Genomic DNA, 13,356 nt, shown 5'->3' on the forward strand with positions numbered 1-13,356 from the left:
TCAGACAAAAGAAGAGTGGAACAAACTTGATTTTAAAGAACAATTTAAGGTTTTAACTCTTTCTCCTCACAAACCAAGCCATTCTCTTGTCCTCTTTATCCAACTGTTTTCAATTAGGTTGAACTGTACCTACCTAAGGAGTTGTAAAGATTAAAAATGTCCTGATATTTGGATAGTGGGAGACAAGAATAAAATATTAAAGCCATAATTTAACTTTTTTTTTTTCTCCTGCAGTTCAGCATTAATCAAACTGCACAAAGCATTACTTCTATGGAGGATGAGATCTGCACAGTGAGCCCACGTGGGCCCAGGGTACCTGCTCATGCTTTACACACTTCCATAGGCATCCTTCCCTCTGGATCACCAGAGATGTAATCTGTGACCTCTTCTATTCCTCTCTTTGGGAAAGCACTTTTGGAAATCAGGTAACCAGTCTAGTCTGTAAGCAGCATTTGAATTATTTTGAAATGCTAATTTCCAGAGTGGCCCAGAGTAGGCTACCAACACATATTTCCCATTATATTTCCATCCAGCTTAGCATTTTAATTCAAATCCCCGTGTCCCAAGGTAAGACTGAAGTATTCAGGAGAAGAGTGAATACCAATTCCCATCTCTGCAGCATTATCTCATGCGTCATCAATTACTGCCATGCCTAAATCTAGCATCATGCCAGCACATTAAGACAGTAGGTACTATATGCAGTGTTCACTGGACCAGAAGAACAGAAATAAGAAGGGGAAAGGAAACCCTAGAGAAGAAATTAAAAAAGGCAGACCGTGCAATACAAACCAGATCATGGCTGCTTAGCTAATATGGGCCAACTGCTGCGGAAGAAAAACGTCGAACACCCCAAGTTGTGTAAATTTCTGGTAAACATCTAACACGCACACAAACACACACAACACCAACCTACACACCAACAAAAATATACAGTGGGCTTTGGCTAACCCTGCTTCTTCTAGGGGCTGACTAATGTGGAGAAACTTGAACTGAACTTCAATTCATAGGCAAAAGAAACACTTGACAAATACTTTCTTAACAAAATCTAGACTTAATCAGAACACCACTAAGTGTCCCTTGATTATTCACCACAAGTTTTCCTTTTTCTGAAGGAAACTGCAAATGAACCTTAGCTAAGGCTAAATGTCAAATGTGGGTCCAGTTTAAGCTGAACAAGCTGCTGTGCCTAAAACCAGCAGAAGGCACTTTGCAAAGAGAAAAATTAAGAAGCTCCAAGAAGATTAAAAAGTCAAAACTAAACAAAACCTACTTTTTCCTCATCTTACAGCAGGAGTCTTCACACCTAACTCAAGGTAAAGCAATTTTAGAGAAAGGCTCAGGGCAGCTTCAGCTCCATGGGAAGGACTGCTGGACTAACACTGATCCCTGTCTCCATGCCGCCAGGTGTCATTCTAACACTTTAAACACACCGGTACTTTTCCAAAAATATAAACTAAAAAGGATTAAAATGTATTTCACTATCCTACTCCATCAGGTTCCCATTTAAATTAAACTGATTCCTCAAAGAAAAGTATAAAACCTTAAAATAAATATCTCTGAAAGAATGTATTATTTTAAATAATTCCTGAAATATCATGTTGAACTCAAATTTCAGGTTTTAGTTCTAGGACTACTTCAAGATCAAATCCCAGGCCCACATAAGGTCAGCATGCATTTTACCACCAATGACCCCTCACTGCCACCAAGGTGCCCACTGCTCTCAGATTTGCCTGCATTCACATCAAGGACCATCCGACACGGCCGAGCTCCGGGGAACGCTGCTGGTCGGGGGGGGCCTTACCGATTCGATGGGCTTGTCTAGAGACGCCTGCTCTATCTCCAGGTGCCCCTCTTCATACTGATCAAAGTGATTGCCCTGCAAGAGAAAACCAGGCTTAGCTCCACAGCACACATTTCCAACAGTTTAGTGTCCAGATATCTTTGGTTAAAGTGTTATATTTCATATAATTTTGCTAACAAATGAACTTATTAAATACAGGCTCAATTCAGTGTATCAGCTATAAGGTTTTAGGGCTTTTTTGGTCCTAAGTCAATTTGATGACAATAATAAACTATTAAAGCTGGCAAAATATTGAACATTTACAATGACAATGCTTCTGGATTTTTTTCCTTAGAAAGTCTATGAAAACACTGAGCACAGGCACCAGTGCCAGCATGGAAACCACACGTGACAAGGAGCAGCAGGAATGGATGTCCCCACCACTGGAAGGCTTTCCCTGAACCAGGAATTTGCTTGAGGGATACATGTGATTTCATACACCTTAAGCCAACAAAACCCCACAGCGGTACCAAAGGAAACCTGTCCCTGTGCCCACAGTGTTGGTCCATGGTGAGGAGCAGCCCTTGCTACAAATCTGAACAGTGATCTGTCTGTGGAAGTGATCCCCAACACACCACACAGCCTTATTCCTGAAGCAGCCCCCCTGCCAGCTGACCACCATCCTCCTTGGAAAAATTGCATCTTCCCATGTTTTGGGGTGAATACTGAGCATGTAGGTTCCTGAGCTAGGATGGCAATGGCAATCTTTGATCTCCAGAACAAGTGTTGGTGCTGGAACACAACAGTGAAGGGCCACTTCAGGAAAAGCAAACACCTCCACTGCAGCTCTACCATAATTTGAGGTTTCCGAAACCTCAAATTTCTGAGATTTCAAACATGGTGAACCATTTTGGGCTGTTCAATAGGTCCATGATGCAATATATCCACCGTCACTGGCACAGACCTGGAAAGGAAACACTCAGACTTTCCAGCTGCACACTTGGAAGCAAAAGAAGTGAGATTCCTGCAGCTGGGATGAGACCAAAAGCCACTGAAGGGGGTGGGGTGGTTTCAGCGGGCTCTCCTACATTCCCAGGCCCCACTCAGTGTCACAGGAGCTCCAGGAGATGCCAAGCCTTGGCTGCCACCCCCAGTCCCCCCTCAGTACCACTGGAACCTCTGGCTGCTCTGTGCACACCAAACCCCTGGCAGGTTCTGTTTGCATCCCAGCTCCACAGTCCCTTGGAGCAGGAACACACAACACTGCTGCCAAGAGAAACATGTTGTCACCCTCCTCCTTCCACCAATACCAACTTTTCCTTCTGCAAGAATTTTAATGGAAGCCAGCACCCGAAAGAGCAAACTGCAGTTGGAACAGACTGACAGTTGGAACACTACAAGCCAGGCAGCGGCCTCCAAAAATCCTCTGGAAGGAGTGTTCCTATGCAGCAATGTAAATCTGCAAGGGAACATCCTGAGTAAAACCTGGTGCCAAGAGAAGGTGCTTTGATGCTGGTGCCCCAACTTCCAGCCCATCCATCACCTGCAGGCCCTGGTGGTGAGTTCACCCTGGCCATGCTCTGCTCCTGGGCATTGCCTTTCCCATGGCCTCTCCAGAGCAAATCTGGGGTTTAATCTGCAGGCAGCAATCCACTCCCACTCTTTTTTTTTGGACAGCCTTCAAGGAGCAAGCTGAAGGCAAACTTACTATGCACAAGCAGTTGTTGAGCTGCTTTGGAAGGCTAACAAAGCTCAGAGACAGCGTGGTGTGGATGCACAGACTTTGTGTGTGAGGAGTCCAGCAGCCCACACCAAAATACACCAAAAACTTGCCTCAGTGGCTGGGGGACACCCCAGCCTCCCAAAATATAGTGCACAAAAGAACCAGAACAGTCAGGAGTGCACATGCTGCCAACACTGGCAAAAGCACATTGCTAAACTTCACCTATTAAAACATTAAACTCACCTAATGTTCAGTTAACCAACAGCTGAAACCCTCTCAGCACAAACCCAGACACATCCCTGCACCTCCTTCCACCTGCTGCCTGCAGGTAGCTCAGCACACACCTCCAAATGATCTGGAATAGTAAATCCTGCTGCCCACTCCCCAGCTCCTCTGGTGGCTCCCTGCCAAGGCACTGAAAGCTGTTTGTACCGAGGCAAGGGTCAATCCCAGCTCGAGGGCAGCACGCCTTGCTGCTCCAGGCTTCACAAGTCACTTCTTCAGTGCTTAAAACAACATCTCCTCCCTGAAACTATGCAAAAGGCTGGGCACTCCCTGTGCCATGGCCAGAGAATCAGAGAGCAAACAAAGCCTTTATCTCTGAGTTCTGGTGATCCCACCACTACCCACTCCATGGATATTTTGGGGGTTATTTTTTATTTTCTTATTCTTTGGGGTTTATTATATACTTGATCTCTACTTGTTCCTGGTCCAAACAGCTGCAATACTAAAACTGGAGCTTTCCAGAGAGGCAGGTGCTGCCTGTCTCTGTAAGTCCTGGGCATAAAAAGGCCATGGAGCACAGGGAACAGGCCCTGTGGGAATGCTGCCAGCCTGCTCCTGGCTCAGGAGGGTGTTTCAGGCTTGGAAATTCAAGGCTTCAAAATAACAAAGTGTCCAAACGGAGCCAAAATCAATACTCATCACAGAGACAGCTCTTTATTTATCAATACTTAGAAAAAATGATAAAGGGAAAATTCCCTTCCACCATAAAGCAGCTTATCCTGGAAAAAGGCAAGCAGACAATCCAATGGTTACTGTGAGGTTGGATTTATGGGGGTTCAGGCCAGTGATGTTTAATCAGCTAAAAGAAAAATAAAAATGGCTCTATAGCTATGGCCACAACAATGCTGTTTGCCTTCATGGGGATCCCAGGCCTTTTGGAGCTGGAAGCAGCACAGTCTGTCCCTTTGCTTCTTCATCCCTGGAGCTGGCTAAGGAACAAGTTGGGGGGAATTCCATCTGTTTCCCTCTTTTCCAATCCTACAAACTGGTGCATTGAATGTATCCATCAAACATTTCTGGTTTGCTGTACCTTAAGACAATGAATCAGAAGAACACAAAATACTTTAACACTTAAATCCAACAATTAAATAAACCCTAAATGCTGGATCTGTTGAGAACACATTTCTGGCAAACACAAACCCCAAGCACTGACCATGTTTCAGTATAATTCTGAAGTGTGTCTTCTGCAGACGAGAGATGCTTCCTACTTCAGAGGAAACCTTTATGTGAAAGGAAGAATTCAACCCCATGGGTACTAGGACATGAAATAACAGCTGCACTAAACCCAGCACTACTCAGAACCTATTCCCAAACCTTCTTCCTGTATGACTTACAGAGATGCAGTAAATTCCCAGGATTTTGGGGCTGACTGCAGCCCCCTCCTCCCACTCATCCCCTGCCCCTCGATTTCACAGCTGCTTGTATCAGGTTCTCTCACTTCTGCTTGGTGAAACAAGATGTGTTGCACTGTCCCTTTCTCCCAGACACTTCTCCATCCACCCTGGAACAGCAGAGCAAGTAAGATGAGAGGCTTCCACTTAAGCACCATTTATTGCTCTTTGTGCTACACTGGGTGCTCCGACACTGGTGTTTCCCTATAACCACACTGAAATTCAATATATTTTCCTATTTCATGAGAAGCAAGGACAAGCCTCCAGCATGCAAACACTCCTCATTACACACCAGACACACCACTTGGCTTCCTTGTGCATTCTTCTCCAGGAGCCAACATGTTTGTGCCCTGTAATTTTTGTGTAATATCGTCTGAACTTTGGCTCTCTATGCACTTTGGTTACTCACAGTCACATGTTCTCTGCTCTCTCCTCCACTTTCCCATTGTTTGAACTTTGCTTGAAGCTCTTGGCCAAACCTTCTTAGAGCCCTCACACACTGAATATGACATTTGAAAGATCAACCAACAAAAGCTGCCTCCATGTCAGATTTCAACTCTTGTTCTCCCTTTTTTGGACTGTAAATACTTTGGAGCCCTGGCTCAACAAATGCCATTTTGTCCCAGATCATACCCAGTGGAGTTATTTCATTTCCTGGGACAATTCAAGTTAATAGTTCTGGGGAAGAGCATTGCTGCTTCCTTCCTACTTACAACGTCCCAAACATTGTGGCAGTGAAACCACACCCAGTCAGCATCATAAAAAAAATTTAAGAAACTTAATTACACTTTCATCCCAAAATCCTCAGTGGCAAGAACTGTTGCCAATAAATCACTCGATGCAAGTGAAATGAATTGTTGATTAAAGCCCATTTATCACAGTTTAGCACCACAGAATTCACTCTGTCCCTCTCATATAGAGGTGCTGTATATGAAGCAAAGGTGGGTTACCACAAAGCCACACAGAAATCACTGAGGGGGGGAACCCTTTAAAATCTTCACAATGACAAGAAGAAAAGAGACTCTCTCATAGACTCTCTCCTTTCCTCTCACACCGCAAAGGGTGTATCCAAAACCAGAGCTGGGTCATGAGCACTGCCTGCATTTCTAAGTCACCTAAAGCACCATCAACACAATGACAAAATAAGGATGAGTCACTTCAACTGCTTTAGGCCCATCAGACCTCCCTGGATATTAATTACTCCACTGCCCTGTGCAATCCTCCCGAGCACGAAGGATATTAAGATGTCAGCATCCATACAGTGCCCATTCCTGATGGAATGAGTGGTTTCTTTGATGAACAGCCCTAAGTTATCCATGTATTATTCCCAAAGAAAATGTGGCAGTCTCCCGCCCAGCAGCTGGGCCAGAGAGCTCCTGGGACACAAAGGAGCAGGACAATGGGAGTGTGGGGGACACATTCAGGACCCCTGCCCTCAGCTGTGCCTGGGCTCCAGCAGAGAGAGCCCTGTCACACCAGCCTGGTGTTGTTAACAGCAGAGAGGATAAGGGGAGTTAAAAGCCCAACACAAGTCAGACAGCAAGAGCCCAGGACTGGAAAACGCTCCAATCACAAGGGACAACGCCTTCAGTGCTGTGAATGGAGCAAAATAGGAAAAGATTCTGGCACAAAACCCTGCAGCTCTGCCTGGGAGCATGAAAGCAGGGCTGGCTGGGGAGGGAATGGGCAGAATGCAGCTGCTGAGACGTCACAGCAGAAACAACCTATTTGCATCCCTCCTGGATTGCAGCACTGGCTCAGGAAGGCACTCAGCAACGCTGCTTCGTGAGACCACGCCAATAACAATCCAAAGAAAGCAATTTTGCAGAAAAGCCTTACTATACTCACTGTTATTATTTCTTAAATGCACTGGAAAAGAGCACAGCATGATCATGACTGCTTAACTGCACTTGAAAAGAGTGAGGTGTGCTCCTTAAGATATTCAAAATTTCGTTTTATGCTAGGAGAGTACCAGAAAAAGACTCCAAAAAATCACATTTATATTGCATTTACCTTAGAAAATGGAATTTTAAAACATTAAAGCAAACCAGCACCACTTTTTCATATTCTATTTATCCATCAATTCAATCAATAAATCTTAAACTCCAAAAACATAACATCAAGCCATAAAATTCAGGGCTGTTACCCACAAGTATCACTTGAAAGCATTTAACCAAGCCCACTCCCAAAAGCCCTGCAGGCATTAGGCTGAGAACAGCAGCTGAGACACAGGAATATCCAAAAAGATAAATTGAGTCCCCCCCCACAAAAAGGCCATTTTCTAGTGTGGATAAAGCCAGGGCAGGCCACATGAGCTGCAGATCCCAGAATGTTTTGCTCCCGCGGCTGGGAAGCACAGCTGACATTTCCTGCTGCCCTCCCGGGACGGGTCAGCACAGATGCAAGGTCTGAGCACAGGGAACTGGAGCAGCATCTGAGCACAAGGGAGCAAATGCCATCTTGCCAAATTCTCCCTCTCTGCACGCACACAGCACGCCCATGGTGCAGGGGAAAAACCCTCTGATTCCAGAATGAATATCCTGTTAAAACTGAAATCTCTTCTAGAGGAGATGGAGCAAGTACAAAATCTTGAGATGGATAAGGCACCCTCACATCCATCCCCTTTTCCCAAAGCTGGCCTCCCAGCACTCTTGCCAACATCCCACATCCAGGACTCCTGGGTGAATGCTGCCTGTCCAGCACAGGCACAGTGGCCAAGAGGCCAGGAATGGCTCTGCTGAGCCCTGATGGAGCACCAGCCTCTTGCCTGACCCAAAGACCAGGAATTTCAGCAATCCACCATCAACACTCATCCCATGCTGTATTTAGTTCTCTCTTGACAAACCTCTCCAGACGTGCTGGTTTCACCTCTCTGCGCAGGGCCTTGAGGGTGAGACACCCACCACCTGCAGCTGCAGTGGCACATGTGGGACAGGCAGGATCAAAACTCATTCCAGGCATGGATGAGATACAAGAGGTACAAGTGCCAAGGTCTGCTCTGATTTATCTGTGGGGCTCTATCACCAACATCACCGCTGACCTCACAGCGAGTTTCAGCCAAGAGCAGTGGGGGAAGGAAGGTGTTTAAACCCAAATGCAGCTCCCCATGACTGATTGTTGTGTTTATTACACACAATCAAAATATAATGGGTTTCTAATACCTCTGCAAGATCCACACCTCCCTACGCAGGCTGACTGCAGATCTCAGTAGTAATTCAAGCTGCCCTTTGCAGCTCAGCAGGGCCTGATGACTCTATACCATGGAAGGGCTCCAAAATGTAATTGATGCAGACAACCATGTTGGTGTTTAGAAATGCATCCAAAGAACTCAAAAACAACTCCAGGAAAGTGTGGCTTACAGCGTTTTTTGAATATTCATTATACACCCAGCAAAAAATACATTTTTAAGACCAACATGCACCTAGGAGATGGCTCCATCCAATCCTGGAAACGTTCTTGGATAATTATAAAGGCCACATGGGTTCTCAAAGCTATAAAAAGCAATACAAAAGCAACTTTGTATTGGCACCTGAAAAGCCTTTGTTAATGCTTCCCAGAACAAAATCATCCTTTTTCCTGTTGTTCCCTGCAGTGTCTGTAAAGACACGCACAGAAAAAAATATCACAGATTCTTTCCTAGCAACGCAGAGGTGAAGCATTCCCAAACAACACGTTCTCACTGCCCTCCACACACCGGGAATTGCTTCCCCAGACCTTTCCCTGGAATACAAGTGGGAAGTATGGACACAGCACATCTGCACACCCCCAGAAACAGCTGAATATTTACAGTCAACATCTTGTGAAAGCTGCAGCAAAACCTCATTTTCAGCAGACACACACATCAATTATTCCGAGAGTACTTAACAGGAAAATCCTCTCAAGTCAATACAACAAAAGCAATCACTCGAGACTTGGAGATGAATTTAAATTGGCACAGTTTGAAAGAAGCACCTTGGAATTGCACATTGAGAAGCTGATGGCACCTTTTGTTTACCAAACTAAGAATTATTTGACAAAACTCTTCCTGCTAAGTCCAAAAACACTGAAAACTCACTCAGCAGAACACATTTAAGACTAGTCACAGGTCAAGCGGTTTAAACCAGGAAAACGTGCACATAAATACCCACTTAGAGCTGTCCAAACAAAAACATGCTCTACAGTTCAGAGATAAACAGCTTGTACCACACAAGGAGTGGGAGCCAGAGGCAGGTCTCTGCTTTGCATACTTTGGCAGCAAACAAGAACAATTTCGTGTCTTTCAGATTCCTTCTGCTGCACCACCAGCAGCTGTGGATCTGTTCCAGCACACGAGGGATGCTCTGCAGCCCTTCAGCCAAGCTCTACCCAAGAGCCAGCACCAGCCTCACTCACCCAATTCTCTCTTTGTCATTTTTAATGTGCCCTGATGCAGAAGCTGCTGCAGCTTTTAGCACCCACATCTTCATGGCTAACCAGGACCTTCAAACAACCAAAGAACCATGGAAGGGGTTGGGTGGAGAAGGACCTTCAAGATGACCTTGTTGCATCCCCTGCAGGGGACAGTCTTCCACTATCCCAGGGTGCTCCACCTGGCCTTGGACACTTCCAGGGATGGGGCAGCCTCAGCTTCTCTGGGTAAGCTGGGCCAGGGCCTCACAGGGAGGAATTCCTTCCCAACTTGCCATCTAACCCTGCTCTTTGTCAGTGGGAAGACATTTCCCTTATCCCGTCCCTCTGTCCCAAGTCTCCCTCCAGCTCTCCTGGAGCCCCTTTAGGCCCAGAAGGGGCTCTGAGCTCTCCCTGGAGCCTCCTCTTCTCCAGATGAGCACCCCCAGCTGTTCCAGCCTGGCTCCAGAGGGGCTCCAGCCCTCAGAACAGCTCCATGGCCTCCTCTGGACTCACTCCAGCAGCTCCATGTCCTTCCTGTGCTGGGGACAGCTCTGCAGGTGGGATCTCACCTGAGCAGGGCAGAATTCCCCCTCACCTGCTGCCTGTGGTTGGTTCCTGGGCTGCCAGCAAAGCTGAGTCACTGAACTTCTCATCAAACAATCCCCCCTGTCCTGCTCCTCAGAGCTGCCTTCAATCCATTCTCCCCCAGCCTGGATTTGTGCTTGAAGTGACCCAGGTGCAGGACTGTGCTCTTGTCCTTGCTGAACTCCATGAGGTTCACACAGACCAACCTCTCCAGCCTGTCCAGGTCCCTCTGATGTCCCTTCCCTCCCGTGGGTGACCACAGCAGACAGTACAAGGCAAAGAGAAACCACCCTGGTGGAACAGGGTGCCAATCATGTAATATCCAAGGTCTAATCTATTTACCACTATGAACTTCCAAGCTTCCATAATATTATCTGCCTTTGCTTTCTTCCTACGGTGTCTGACTTGATAAAGAATTGTTTCTAAACCAAAATCTCACAGACAATCTCCCTCAGGAGCACATTAACAGGATTCAAACTGCATTCAATACTGTTATCAATGACCAGAGGAAACAAGAGCACCTGCAGCTCAGTTTGCAGATCAGATCCCAACAAAGAGGGAGCAACAGTGAGGATGTGTTGGAACAGAGCAACCTGACCCATGTAAGAGTGGCTTCAACTCCCTAACACCACGTCTGCTTTCACAGAGCCCTGTACAAACACAGCCACAGCACAGGGATGCATCCAGCAGGCTGAGAAATCCCAGTTAAAACCTCCTCACACAACATGGCAACAGAAAGGATAAAAATACAGTCCAAGGGTGTGCAACAAAGGAAGGGCAAACACAAAAAAAGCAGTAAATAGATGTTTATCTCTCAGTAAAAAAAAAAGATGTTTATCTCAGTATGTTATACCAGGTAAGAGTCTGTTTTAGACTCCTCTGAGCAAGTTTTCCAATTACAAGTGTTAACAATTTAGGATGCAGAAAGCTGTAATTACACAGAGAACAATAACAGAATTCAGAGCCATTAAGGCTCTCAGAAGCTAAAATTGAGCAGAAATGCTGTATATGACTTCACATAAGAGGACAAAGAGTAGTAATGTGTGCTTTGGTGCAGCAGAGAAAGACATAAAGCTCAGCAAAGAGCTAAAAATAAAGAAAATCTAGAAGAAAAATTAAGGAAAATGCAGCTTTCAATGGCTAAACTACTAGAACAATCTACAAAGCAAAATGTTCCCCATCACCAGTTGTCTTCAAGGGAGAGATTCTGCGGCCAAACACAAACTCCTGGGCTCAGAACTGGGTCAAAATGGGAACTGAAACTTAAGTGATACCTGGATTATTAAAGCCACCATCCTAATATTAACTTCTGGCTTTAAATGGCCAAAATCTCAAATTAACTGCCCATAGAGTTGCCTGAAGGGAGAAAGCAGCAAGAATTACTAAAACTTTAAAACCATGTGGTAGGAGAAAACGCTTCTGTCAACCTGAGGAAGTGCTGCCCTAGAACTGCAGCAATGCTTTTTATCAGATGAGCTCCACATTCCCACCCGAGAGTGGCAGGAGCCTGGGTAGAGGGGTGGGTTTTGTCTTGGAGAAGGTGACTCAGAAGAAGCTGAGGCAGCTCAACCATGGCTTGTAGGACTGTAGGATCAAGTGTTTCCCTTCCCTTTCACTGGGCCTCAGCAATGGAGACCATCACTGTAGGAGAGAAGTGACAACACAGACTGGGGGAAGGCACAACCAAGACAGGAAAGGTCTATATAAAATCACCTCACCACATGAATCCCAGAAATCCACACTGAAGTTCAGACCCTACTGTGATGTTCTAAAACTGGACCAATACCACTTGATCTACTTTAGAACACATTTCCCCCAGTCCTCTCCCCCCCTCCTCGCTCACACAGGGAGGTTAAAAAAATCAGTCACAGTTCTGCTGTTCCTGCTTTGCTCAACTGAAAGGTCAGAACGTCCTGCCAAGGAGGTAAGAGCTCTATTCTTCCTGTGCTGGGCCCATACCCGAAATATAACCTGAATCAAATGATAAATTAAGATCTCAAAACAATTCTAATCGATCTTCTAAAATCTCAGATTAATTCTTCAGTTAGAAAACAGCCCATGGAAAGGCAGAGGCTGCCTCCTGACTGCTTGCAGCTACTCCTGCCAAAGGCAAACTCACACCCCAGGATCCTGCTCAGCTGAAAGCTCAGCGTAACAGATTTTGCAGATTCCTCGTTCCCCCACATTAAGTTTTTCTTTTCCCAATTAGTAAAGGCAGGCAGAGAAAATGCCCCTCTTTATCTCTCTGCAGGGCATGAGCTCCCAGTGCCACATCACCCCGAGCAGCTGGTCCTGCTGAAGGACATGAAAACCAAATGCACTTCCCTTAGGCAGCACCTGGGAAGTGAAGGGAGGCTGCAGCCATGGGCACACTGGTTAAGGATGGATTCTAAACCCCCTCGCTGCTGGCCCAGCTGTCCAGCAAAGCGCTGCCTAAGCTGCTTGGGAACAGAACTTATCCCTGACATTCTGCCAATTAAAAAGCACAAAATCCCCCTGCCAGCAGTGCTCAGCTCAACCTGCTGGAAGCAGGCAGGGCCAGAAGCACAGCGATGTGCTGGCTTAGCTCTTCAAATCCTTTGTGGAGGGAAAGAAAAAAAACCACCTATCTTCTTGGAATTAGCAGGCATAGCCAAGCTGAGATTCAGACTGGTCACACTTCCACCCAGCAGGGAAAAGCAGGCATGGCTCTTCCTGCTGGGTGGAAGTGTTATTCCATTGCACAGACTACACAACAGCACAAAAACAAGAGACAGAACAGCCTGTGTTCCGTCTGGCTAATGATGCCAGCAAGTGCAATGTACGTAGGAAGAGGAAATTATTGTACACATAGACACATATGGCTGGTAATATTTCTGCTTCAACAATGAAAAGGAGAAAAATGCAGCAAGAAAACATTTTCTCAACATCTGGGACTAAGTGGGAGCTCCACTGGATTTCAGGGAGACATCCATGATATTTATTCTTTGAGCTTGCATACCTGATCTGAAGAATAAAATCATTGCAAATGCTTTTAAAATAGCACTAAAAATATATATATTTACTTATTGCAGCAGTTTCATATGTCCATACAGCTTTCATTAATGCTCCTACAATATTCTGTTAGCATCATCTACAGCTATTGTTCAGAATTCCTCAAAGTTATGGTGGCTCCCATTTGTCTCTGCCAGGAAAGCCCATCAGTCATGGGGACAGTGGCATAGACAAGTGACAGAGCCCATAAC

The 13,356-nt window shown here is 45.8% G+C and overlaps 1 protein-coding gene across 1 annotated transcript in view; it reads right to left on the reverse strand.

The window, feature by feature from the left end:
- GPATCH8 (G-patch domain containing 8) overlaps positions 1 to 13,356 on the reverse strand; it is a 55,425-nt gene that overhangs the window by 38,299 nt on the left and 3,770 nt on the right. The window contains 1 exon segment of the mRNA XM_036399154.2: positions 1,802 to 1,876. Within this exon segment, the coding sequence (XP_036255047.1) occupies positions 1,802 to 1,876 (75 nt within the window).

The sequence above is a fragment of the Molothrus ater genome, chromosome 27, assembly GCF_012460135.2.
Source record: "Molothrus ater isolate BHLD 08-10-18 breed brown headed cowbird chromosome 27, BPBGC_Mater_1.1, whole genome shotgun sequence".
Lineage (NCBI taxonomy): Eukaryota > Metazoa > Chordata > Aves > Passeriformes > Icteridae > Molothrus > Molothrus ater.